Source organism: Choloepus didactylus, chromosome 3 (assembly GCF_015220235.1).
Source record: "Choloepus didactylus isolate mChoDid1 chromosome 3, mChoDid1.pri, whole genome shotgun sequence".
Classification (NCBI taxonomy): Eukaryota; Metazoa; Chordata; class Mammalia; order Pilosa; family Megalonychidae; genus Choloepus; species Choloepus didactylus.
In genome coordinates this window covers 75,488,289-75,499,924 of record NC_051309.1, presented here as the reverse complement: position 1 = coordinate 75,499,924, position 11,636 = coordinate 75,488,289, and the positions used below count along the sequence as shown (strand labels likewise).

Below are 11,636 nucleotides of genomic sequence, written 5' to 3'. Positions count from 1 at the left end.
TAAAATGATGATTAAAAAAAAAAAAAAAAAAAAAACAACACAGACAAACACAACAAAATACAACAAAAATTCAAATACACTCCACACAGTTTCATTTGAGGAACAATTTGCATAGCTCTGCATCCTTTTATCTATCCTTTGAGGTGAGTTTTTCAATCAGTTCTTGGAGTGGTGCAAGTTCTCTTCTATCGATAAGGTTGAATTCCTATGCATGACAGAAAAAAAAAAAGGGCAGAAGAAACAGCAAAAATATTATTTGTATTTCATATTAAAGCAGATTTCCATTAACATTTGTTGAATGACAATTAGCTTCTGAAGTAAAGAAAAGTAGGGTTGTTTTTTTGTTTGTTTGTTTTTTTCCTATTCACTAGCTCTGTGTCTTGGGAAAAGTTAAAAGTTAACCATTTCTGATATTATGTTTTTTCATATTGTAACAGGACAAATCCCTCTACTCAGAAAATTACTGGGAGGACTAAATGTGGTATTATTGTCTGTTAAGCACTTCATATAATGCCTGGCACAAAGTAAATACTCAATAAATGGTAATTGCTGCTGCTATTACTATTGTTACTATTGTCTTTGAAGCACTACTACTACCCCCTCCACTAATTTATTTTAAAAGGGATTACCTAGACATTAAACATACTCAACCAAGGACCAAAAAACTAGCAGTTCAGGCAAACTTCAGCATATGAAGAGTAAAAGCCTGGTCATCAATCAACATCTGAAAGCAATCATAAAATGTGGTATGAGAATAACATGAATAATGTGGAGACTACAAACAATAAATTAAAATCCTCTAAAAAATAAGAAAGCACTAATTTAATTTGTGCTTCTTCAGAAGTTCTATCCCTGTCATTCTGAGGTTTAATTTTGAATAGATTTCCCCTGAACTATACAATATAAAATAAATAGAGGCTGACTATACTTCTGATCTTTTGAGAATCTGCCATGGTGGGGCATTCTGTGCTCCTAATTTCTCTTTTTTTTTTTTTTTTTTTTTTTTTTTTTTTTTTTTTTAAATCATCATTTTATTGAGATATATTCACATACCACGCAGTCATACAAAACAAATTGTACTTTCGATTGTTTACAGTACCATTACATAGTTGTACATTCATCACCTAAATCAATCCCTGACACCTTCATTAGCACACACACAAAAATAACAAGAATAATAATTAGAGTGAAAAAGAGCAATTGAAGTAAAAAAGAACACTGGGTACCTTTGTCTGTTTGTTTCCTTCCCCTACTTTTCTACACATCCATCCATAAACTAGACAAAGTGGAGTTTGGTCCTTATGGCATTCCCAATCCCATTGTCACCCCTCATAAGCTACATTTTTATACAACTGTCTTCGAGATTCATGGGTTCTGGGTTGTAGTTTAATAGTTTCAGGTATCCACCACCAGCTACCCCAATTCTTTAGAACCTAAAAAAGGTTGTCTAAAGTGTGCGTAAGAGTGCCCACCAGAGTGATCTCTCGGCTCGTTTTGGAATCTCTCTGCCACTGAAGCTTATTTCATTTCCTTTCACATCCCCCTTTTGGTCAAGAAGATGTTCTCCATCCCATGATGCCGGGTCTACATTCCTCTCCGGGAGTCATATTCCACGTTGCCAGGGAGATTCACTCCCCTGGGTGTCTGGTCCCACGTAGGGGGGAGGGCAGTGATTTGACCTTTCAAGTTGGCTTAGCCAGAGAGAGAGGGCCACATCTGTGTGCTCCTAATTTCATTCACTTAGCATCCATCTTATACTAGGCACTACAATAATACTGGGGAGAAGCACTAGGGACCATTTAGCAACAGGCCCACCCCTAAGATTTGTGGGGCTCAGGCTAAGAACACAAATGAATACATGTGATATTACTAAATATTTAAATTAGACATTAAGTTAGCAGGTTGTTCTATTCTCCTATCTTGAAAAATATACCTTCATAGTGACTAGGAAGTCAGATTCAAATTTAGAATTCTCAGACTCCTAGGGTTCTGCATTGGAAAGCAGTGACATGAGGAAGGTCCCTGGCCCACAGCACACCTCCAACTCCCAGCCCCATCCCACCCCTCACAGGGCCTCACATACATGAGTATGGACACCTGTCCAGAACATCTGAGCCATGTCCACATCTCTCCCACAAACAGCTCCCAGTTGGCTATCCCTCAGGCCCAGAGATAGAAATATTAGAGATGAGACCTGTCCTCAAGAGAGTAGACCTAAAGAAAAGATCTGTGCAGGCCCCAGAAATGCACATAGGGCCACGTGGGCAGGGAATTCTGAGGTCTCAGGTACCTGTGAATGTGCCAGAAGGCTCTAAGTAGGTAAGTTTTTGGCCCATAGATTCTTTACCCTGTTTAGAGGACTGTGGTTGGGAAAGAGCCCAGAGCATGGTCTCCCAAATTGTGGAGCCCAGGGCAGGGTCCCCCTCACCCTATTAAAGGATGACACTACGTAACTAAAAGATCTGCCTTTAAGGAGCTCACAGAGTTCTGAGATGTAAATAGGACCAGTTGTGGTAAATGCTATGTATCAGTCTTTAAATTTATTTGCTAGGAGTTAAGAGAGTGGAGTATACCTTAAGATCTTAGAGTAAGGTAAAACTGTTAGGTTAACTACTAAACCTGAACTTTAGCAATCATATTCTTCCTAGACAAAAGCACAGACATAAACTTCAAGCTATATTTTCTTTGCGTTTATGAGTATCTATAGATGGGATATTCTAGTAAATTAATTGTTAAGAGGAGCAGTTTTGGTAAATTACCGCTCCTAAAATTTTTATATACGTGAAATTGAGTCCAAAAATGTCTACCTTTTGTTTGAAGCTGTGTATAGAAGGAAAATGGACAAATTTTCTTTTAGTGGAGATGGAGGGTAGAGTGGGAAAGACATTTATAAGTCTATATCCACAGATGTACAAAAACAACCTAGATTCAGGCCTTTGGGCTTCTCTGTCTACCATCTATCTCTCTTCCTCCCTCCACTTAAAAAAAAAAAAAAAGCTGATAAGCTCAATCATTTCTACCTCTTTTTCATTCCTGCCTGCTGTTTCTCTAATTATTATACCAGGATGGGCATATCACCCTTCCTCATAGTCTCAATGTCTAAGGCCAGTTCTCTAAGGACTAAAAGAGACAGAAGGAAGGGGGGTGAAGGGGGGTGAACTAGGAAGTAAGATCAAATACTAATGCACCTCTGGAATAGAAGCACTCCTTTGGACAATTGTTTTCTTCAGACATGATGAACAGCTCCTAACTTAAAAATTATTCAGAATGTGGTTTTAAAAAGCAAGGAAAAAAGGTGTGATATTCAAAGCCCATTTTCAGGTCAGAGTCATCTAAAACAGATCCAGACTAGATGGGTACGGGAGATTAGAGGGAATGAAGAGAGTACTAAAAAGCTATTAAGAGACCAAGTTCACCTATAGGTCTACCAAACTAGTCACATTCATTATTCAGTCATTCCATTATAGCCTGTAAACTGAAGCAAATCTAAGATGAGACCTCTCAGATCCATTTTAGACTTGCATGCCACCTGCTTGGAGACTAACGGAATTCAGAAACAGAAGGCTATGTCCTTATCCTCATGACAAGTGTAAGAAAGGATGCAGATGAGAGAGATAGAGCAAATAAATTCTGTCCAAACAGCGTGGGTGCAGTGTTCACTTTAGAACTCTGTGGATAAATGCTTACATTAAGCACAAAAGTTTTCCTAGTACAACTCACCTGGACAAAAAAAATAAAGTGCTTGAAGGATGTATTGAGATGTGCTTCCTCCTGAAGTTGGATCACAGGGTCAAAATGTTGATGATAAATGTGAGCATATACTCTAAAAAGGCGTTTGAGTATAGTTTTTGCCACAGACATGAAGTTCTTTGGGAATGGAACACCTAGAAATAGGTAAACAATCCCTTCTATTAACAACAAGATAGGAGAAAAAGTAATATGGCAACAAAAATGACAAAGACAAGGATGAAAAGGAAAATATTTAAGAAATTACTACTTTATATATCCATTGTATCTTTCAGGAGTTCTCAACATATCATGAATGAAAATAAACTTTAGAGTTTCCATGAAATAAGAACTAGTTTTCATTATGGCTCTCTAAGTCTCTAACGTAAGTCACCACTTTATTACAGAATAAACTGGTAAATGTCTAGGAGTAGAGCTAATACTCACATTCAGATTCTCAGATTTATTAACATAAAGTCTCAATACAAATATTTGCTTAACACAAATAATAAATTAACCATGTTCAGTTTTATTTAAAATGTTTGCAACATATTTTTACACTTTTTACTATGGAAATAACAGGAATTCTTTGTAATATTCTTGCAAATTTTCTGAAAGTCTAAAACTGAGTCAAAATAAAAAGTTTAAAATATATTTGGGGAGATAAAGAATAAGGTAAGGGTGCTCATCCGAAACCACTATGATGTATGTAAGTCCTTCAGTCCTGAAAAATAGCCCTTTTATTAAAAAGGCTCCCACGTGGTTAAGGATTCAATAAATATGTTTAAAACAACACATAAAAACAGCAACTTTTTACACTGATGTTTCATCCACCATACCCAATCTTTCAAAAACTAAAAGCGTAAAGTATAGTCCCCAACGTTGTTTATTGTTAGAAGAGCAAATTCTTAATTTTTTTAAAAGAAGGTGGCACAAAACACAGTGGTAAAAAGTTTGACAAAGTAAAAACATATGAATATTCTAGATGAGAATAATTTCTACTTGAGGAGGTCTGCCTTAAAGCAAACATATTTTTTTTTAAAAATCACTTAGTCAATAACATGCTATCCAAGCCCTCAAATTTTGCTTACTTCTCATATCACGTGACTTCAAAATCTGTAAGATTCACTTTGTAGTGCATAAATTCAAACTCCCTTTTTTGCCACAATCATAATATAAAACTGGATACAAGCTGCATAAACTCTTTTCATAAATAAGAAATGGATGTAACTGTGGCAGATATTATTAGCTGCCTACCCAATATCCATTCTCTACTTCTCCCAAAACATAGGCCAGATTTTGTTACTATCCTAATATAATGATTTTGTCATTGTTGAGGTTTATCTTAATATTCATGATAACTTGAAATGAAATAGAGAGGATTCTTTTAAATGTGTAAGATTAGAAATATTTTGATATATATGTAATCTGGTATGATTCTTGGAATGGAAAGCCAATAAACCTCTATGTAGGTCATATATGTTTATTACTGAAAGGGCTTCTTAAGCAGCAGGGAGTTAAGTTTATTCTCCTTAACTTGACGGTCACAATTATTATTTTTTAAACTCTCTTTGACTGGAAATAAATTCAGGGATATTTTAATCTGGAATATCACCAAAAACTTAAAATTAAACAACTGTCTTAAGTCAGAAGAAGCAGGATCATTTATTTTCTAATACACCTATCCTTTCAACAAGTATGTACTTAAAAATGCTAAATTAAAGAGAAAAAAATCATTCACACAAGATAGCTTGCTTACTTTACCACTGGGTTAAGAAACATTTGTGTGCCTCTTCTTGGAAATTACATAGCATATACACACATAAACACAGGCTCTTCAACTGGAATGGGGGAGGGGTAACACAATTTTAGAAATAACATAAAATTAGATGAAACATGACAGATCCCAATTATAACAACTAATTATACCAATTTTTGATGGAAATAACGTCTCATCATCCAACTGATCTTGAACCCAAGTCATCAGGTAATCAATATACTTCGGTGCAGAGCACTTAATAGGCTTCTTTATGTTTGTTCCATCTGCCCAGTGATACTCATATCTGCATTGGAAAGATAAAAAGTACACAGAATATCAGAATACACCTATACATAGTGTGTATATGTTTTATATTTTTATATTATATCTGTATATAAAAAATATATACAGACATGTCTTAAACAATCTGCTTCTCCACATAAACATGGATTTTTAAATTGCCAATGGACTATTTTGCACTTATGATCCAAACTAGGCAGACCCCATCAAACTTATTTTCGTGCTTAATTTCTATGCTCTCTTCATAAGTCTTAATTTTTGTATTTAGCTTTCCTTCATATATAACCTTTAGATTTTAGAGTTATAAATACTATAGGTGAAAAACTAGTTTACTTCCCAGTTCTATGATGACCATCTTGGAACTTTATTACTGTTTTTCTTCCTTGAAAGACATGTCTTCTTATGCAGTACAATTCTTTTAAACTTTCAAACTTTTAGTCTTTAAGTATTGGGTTAAGGAAAGAGGATGACATGGAAGATCCAAAGTAAGATGAAGAAGAGAATGATTCAATATTTGTGTACATTTGGTTGAGGAGCTAAATATGCCTTTCTAGCAAATCGGCAATCCAAATAAAACTACTTGTGAGTTTTGGGTATTAACAAGAAATCAACCATTGGCTCACTAAAGAGTTAATGAACACCCTCTACATGAGTGATCCCGTGTCAAGATCAAGGGATACTAAAATGAAGATACTTTCCCTACCCTCAAAGAGAATTGACTACTAGAGAAGACAGATTCGTAAACAAACAAAAACAGTACAAGAACCCTAATAGAGATACACACACACACACACACACACACACACACACACAACCACACATACACAGAAGCTAAATCTTAAAATTAAGAATAACAAGCATATAGTTGAAACCCAAAAGTATAGAAATCTCTAAAATGAACTAGCATTTAGATTTTGGTTTCCCAAAAAGTAACTTCTGCCACTTAGCTTCTTTCTTTGAACCTGATCCCCAGATTTTGGGGTGACTAGATGATAGGTAGAGGTGAGTCAGCTGATCCAAAGAAATTACAAAATATAAGATGGAAAACAACTACAGGGTATTTAAGAATATGACAATTACCTTGAGATGGGATAAATAAGGATTCTTTCTATTTCATCATAGCTACTTACACCTCAGAACAATAATCTGAAACAAGATACACCTGAACAGATATTCTGGTAGAGTACCACACTGGCAATTCTGGGCAAGAGGGATAACTGTCAAATCCATTTTGAAGGTCTCCAAATGGAGATTTCCTAACATTTCTTGGCAACCTGTTTCACTGTTTAATCACTGTGCTTATAAAGAAGTTCTTCCCAATATAAAACAAATTTTAATGTGATTTAAGTTTATTTCATCTTGTTTGATCCTCTTAGGAGATAACGACCATGAATGGTAGGACTTTTAGCCATCCTCTAAACCTAAAACTTCTCTAAAAATAAAATTTAAAAAAATAAAATAAATAAAACAGCTGTACATCACTTCTACTTTTAGGGTGTTTACGATTCCCTGATATTTTCTTTTTCTTTTGCTATGTTTATACCTAAGATCACTTCCCTCATCTTCCCTATTTTGCCCCCACGGGTTTTTTTATTTCACATTTGACAGGACATTCTCTTTGAAATTTATTGCTGTCACCAACATATGAACTTGTAAACTGCAAACTCCAAAATAGTCACCATTTCTTGATTAATAATAACGATAATTAGAATCTGAAAACAAAGTCCTATAAGTCATCACTCAATACCACTTTGCAACGGTCTAGGGCTAAACATTAACAAATGCCTTCCCTTGCTGCAAATCTGCAACTGCTGTTAAAAATGGCAAACCATCACAGGACTACATCTGCTTAACAGTAACAAGAGGCAATAGTTAAGACTCTCAGAAAGGAAGGAAGGAGGTGTGGGAGGTGCAGGAAGGGAAAGGGGGAAAAGGGAAGGGAAAGAAGGAGGAAAGTGGGCAGGAGAGGGAAGAAAGGGAGGGAGGAGAGGGAAAGAGGAGAGGAAGGGGGGGAGTAGGGAGGAAGGCGAAGGAGAGAAGGGACTGGAGAGATGGGAGAGAGGGGCAGGAAGGGAGATAAATCTATGCCTATTCCTGAATTTAGACCAGCTATAGCTTTTCTTAGGGTTAAATGCAAACACACACACACACACACACACACACACACACAAGCAAAGACACCAACACAGCTCTCAAATAAAGCCTGAGGAAAGTACTGTCTTAGAAGACAGGTGTTATTTAATTTCTAAAAGCATAACTAACCATATAAATAGCAAAATTAAAATCATTTATTTTCACATGTGATGAACACAACACCTAAATAAGCACCAGTAATACTAACCAGAATTAAGAGGTACTGAAAGAGGATCTCATATTGAAAAGGTCCCTTTTCCTCTAAAAAAAAATCACCCACAGAAAGAACCAAAAAAAACAGAAATGCACATGCTTTCTTTGGTAAAACTAGGAGGCATCTGTGTCTCTCAACCACAGCATGGCAGTAAGGGCTACCTGATGCACTTAAGTTCAAACAGGTGAGGAAAGACCAAAAAAAGCACCTGCAACAGTAGACCCCAGACAAGGTCTGCAGAGGACACTTCTCCAAAGTAAATTGTCCACCCTGCGAGGTAAAAGCCACAACACACCTCTGCAGGATGAGGTCTGTCAGGAGGCAGGCAATAGAGAGATACTGGATTATGAATGGCTCTGCAGTTATGTATCCCCATGGGCGAGAAAGAAGTAAAGGTTCATACACACCTTTGTGCCTTTTTAGTATTGCTTTCATTTCTCTTAAATGCCTTTCCTGAGAACTGCCAGCTTATGTTTATCTCCTATGTTATCACTATACCTTTCCTGAGCTCTTCAATCGTTTTGAATTTGATCAAAGTTTTATTCTATTCAGAGGCAATGTTTTCTGGTGAATGTTCTTCATCTGCCATTTGATTATTCTATTTCACTAATTATTTTTTGTTTTTGTAGCATATTTATATAGATCCTGTGCCTATTACTTCTGACGATTATGTAACTTCTTCCTGGACCAGCTTTTTAGAGAAGGTTTCTGTGGGGTAAGGGCAGTATTCAATACTTACAGGCAGTATTCAAAGTGGCAATAATTCTTCCTAGTCACAGGAATGGGATATTGGTATTATCACAGAATATCTCCCAATGAAACACTAGTCAATTACAAAGGGAAAAATGATAAATTTAAGGTGAAAAAACCTGGAGGACACCAACATGACAAGTGTTGATATCACCTATGATGGGAAACATTGTGTGTGCCTCCTAATGTGATCCACTGAGAAAAGCAGAGTCTTATTTCTAGAGTTTCTTGCCAAGAATGCATGGCCTGAATGTGGTCATAAAGGAAACATCAGACAGACCCAGGCTGAAGATCATCCTACAAAATGTCAGGCTTTGTTAGGGCGCTCCAAGATCACCCCCTGGTTCGATGATAGATTATCTAAGAGGACTCATAGGACTCAGCATACAGTTACACTCATGACTATGATTTATTATAGCCAAAGGACACAAAGCAAAATCAGTAAAGGGAAAAAGTGTGGGTCAAAGTCTGGAGGAAACCAGGAGCAAGCTTCCAGAATTATCTCCCAGGGATCACAAAGGATGAGCTCAATTCCTTTAGCAACACATGTGAAATGTTGTCTACAAGGGAAGCTCACCAGAGATTCAGCACCCAGGCATTTTATACTGGGGGATGGTCATGTAGGCACCCTCTTTCTGACATGTATTCAAATTCCAGACTCTCAGAAGGAAAGCAGGTGTTCACCATAAACCATATTGTTTGTACAAACAGTTTAGGCACAGTTAGCCACTCTATCACTTAAGGTAGTGGAAACCTTTCTGAACTTCAAATTCCCAGATGCTCTTTTTTTTTTTTTTTTTTTTTTAATAATCATTTTATTGAGATATATTCACATACCACGCAGTCATATAAAACAAATTGTACTTTCGATTGTTTACAGTACCATTACATAGTTGTACATTCATCACCTAAATCAATCCCTGACACCTTCATTAGCACACACACAAAAATAACAAGAATAATAATTAGAGTGAAAAAGAGCAATTGAAGTAAAAAAGAACACTGGGTACCTTTGTCTGTTTGTTTGCTTCCCCTACTTTTCTACACATCCATCCATAAACTAGACAAAGTGGAGTTTGGTCCTTATGGCATTCCCAATCCCACTGTCACCCCTCATAAGCTACATTTTTATACAACTGTCTTCGAGATTCATGGGTTCCCAGATGCTCTTTTAAGGGCCAATCTTGTAAGTAGGGCTTTTAAAAGATGGTAGTTATGCCTGCTATAACTCTTTTCTGCACAAAAGGCAATGCAGGGAAAGACTGAGGGACTGTTCCAGATCGAAGGTACCCAAAGAGTTAAGGCAAATAAATGCAATACACATTCTTAGATAGGATACTGAACCAGAAAAGAAAAAATGAGATATTGTTGAGGCAGCTGGTGAATATGAATAGTGTTTGTGGACAGGAGGTAGTGATTTGGAGAATATGTAGGCTGGTTATGTAGACAAGTATCCTTGTTTTTTTAGAAAATACACATTGGATATTTAGAGATGATGGTGCATCATCTCTACAACTTGCTCAAAAGGAAAATATTAATGTTAATGAGTATACATACAGAAAGAGTGAGTGATGAAGCAAAAGTGTTAAAATGGTAACAGGGAATCTGGGTGAAAGGGATATGACAGTTCTTTGTAAACTTAAAATTATTTCAAAATAAGTTATTTTCAAAGAAGTTACTTTAGGAAACTACACATTTATTTGAATGATGTTCAAAATCATTTAAAAACTTCTTTTTAACTGGCATGAGCTTAGAAAGCAGAAGTCATATTTCAGGAGGGAGTAATTGGGCTTGGATTGCTGAACAAGAAGTTTCTTTAAGATGACAAAATAAAATAAAATAAAACTTGGAAGGCAAATTGTGCTTAGTTTCTTGATTCTATCAGCCTAATCATCAATTACCAGTTTGTGGAAGTGAATTCCTAAATAAATTTACCAATCAGTTCATGCAATAATTCTTTTAAAGCAATAATTTATTTCCTTAAAAGTACCCAACAAAAATCTCATAAGAGGATATTGACTGAAAAGACCATGATATCCATGAATTTTAATCCTTATATTTGAAGCTCAGTTTTGTTGAGGAGGATGCCCAGAAATGTATTTTATCAACTGCCCTTTGTGAGACACAATAAAGAGTAAACTTTTCTGCAAATCGTCAAAAAAAAAAAAAAAAAAAAAACTTCTTTTTAAAAAATGCCAACATATCATTTTCAGCAATCTCACTGATGGCAAATTGTCATTCTTTTTTAAAGGACTGAATTCTGAGATTTGCAGTCAATGTGAGGAATAATAGTCAATATGTGATTTAGTCAAAAGATAAAGTATGACTCCGAAGTAATAAAACTGAATTTCTTGGGTTGCTAGTTATCTGACTCTGATATGGCAATTTACAAGTTACCCAAAATACTCTGAGCAATGAAAGAATTAGTAGAGTAAGTGATTAGCCATTAGTTTGTGTTGTTGTTTTAGTTTGATCTTCACACCTCATATACATTGGGGGAGTGGAAGAGGTGAACATTCTCTTTTTTTAAAAAAGTCAGCATTAAGAATAAAACTTTCCCCTTCTTTATGCCTTTTAAACATTAATACTATTATAATAAGGAAATAGCAGAGCGTAGCAATAGATAGTAAAATCAAACAGACCTGCATTTCAGCCCTGACACTGACAGATAATAGGACCTTGGACAAGTTACTAAACCTTTCTAAGACTCAATCTTCTTTTTCTGTGAAATAAAGATGACAAGTATTCTTACTT

At 35.8% G+C, this 11,636-nt stretch overlaps 1 protein-coding gene across 3 annotated transcripts in view; it reads right to left on the bottom strand.

Annotated features, from left to right (window-relative positions):
- The window catches only part of MOB1B (MOB kinase activator 1B), a 144,014-nt gene that overhangs the window by 35,901 nt on the left and 96,477 nt on the right, over positions 1 to 11,636 (bottom strand). For 2 of the 3 annotated variants that reach the window (XM_037829939.1, XM_037829937.1), the window contains exons 4-6: positions 5,656 to 5,789; positions 3,721 to 3,884; positions 88 to 205 (exon numbers count right to left, since the gene is read on the bottom strand). In XM_037829939.1, the coding sequence (XP_037685867.1) occupies positions 128 to 205; positions 3,721 to 3,884; positions 5,656 to 5,789 (376 nt within the window). In that variant the 3' untranslated portion in view covers positions 88 to 127. Of the gene's footprint in view, positions 1 to 47; positions 206 to 3,720; positions 3,885 to 5,655; positions 5,790 to 11,636 lie in introns of all 3 variants that reach the window. The other variant, XR_005215875.1, reaches the window with a different exon arrangement.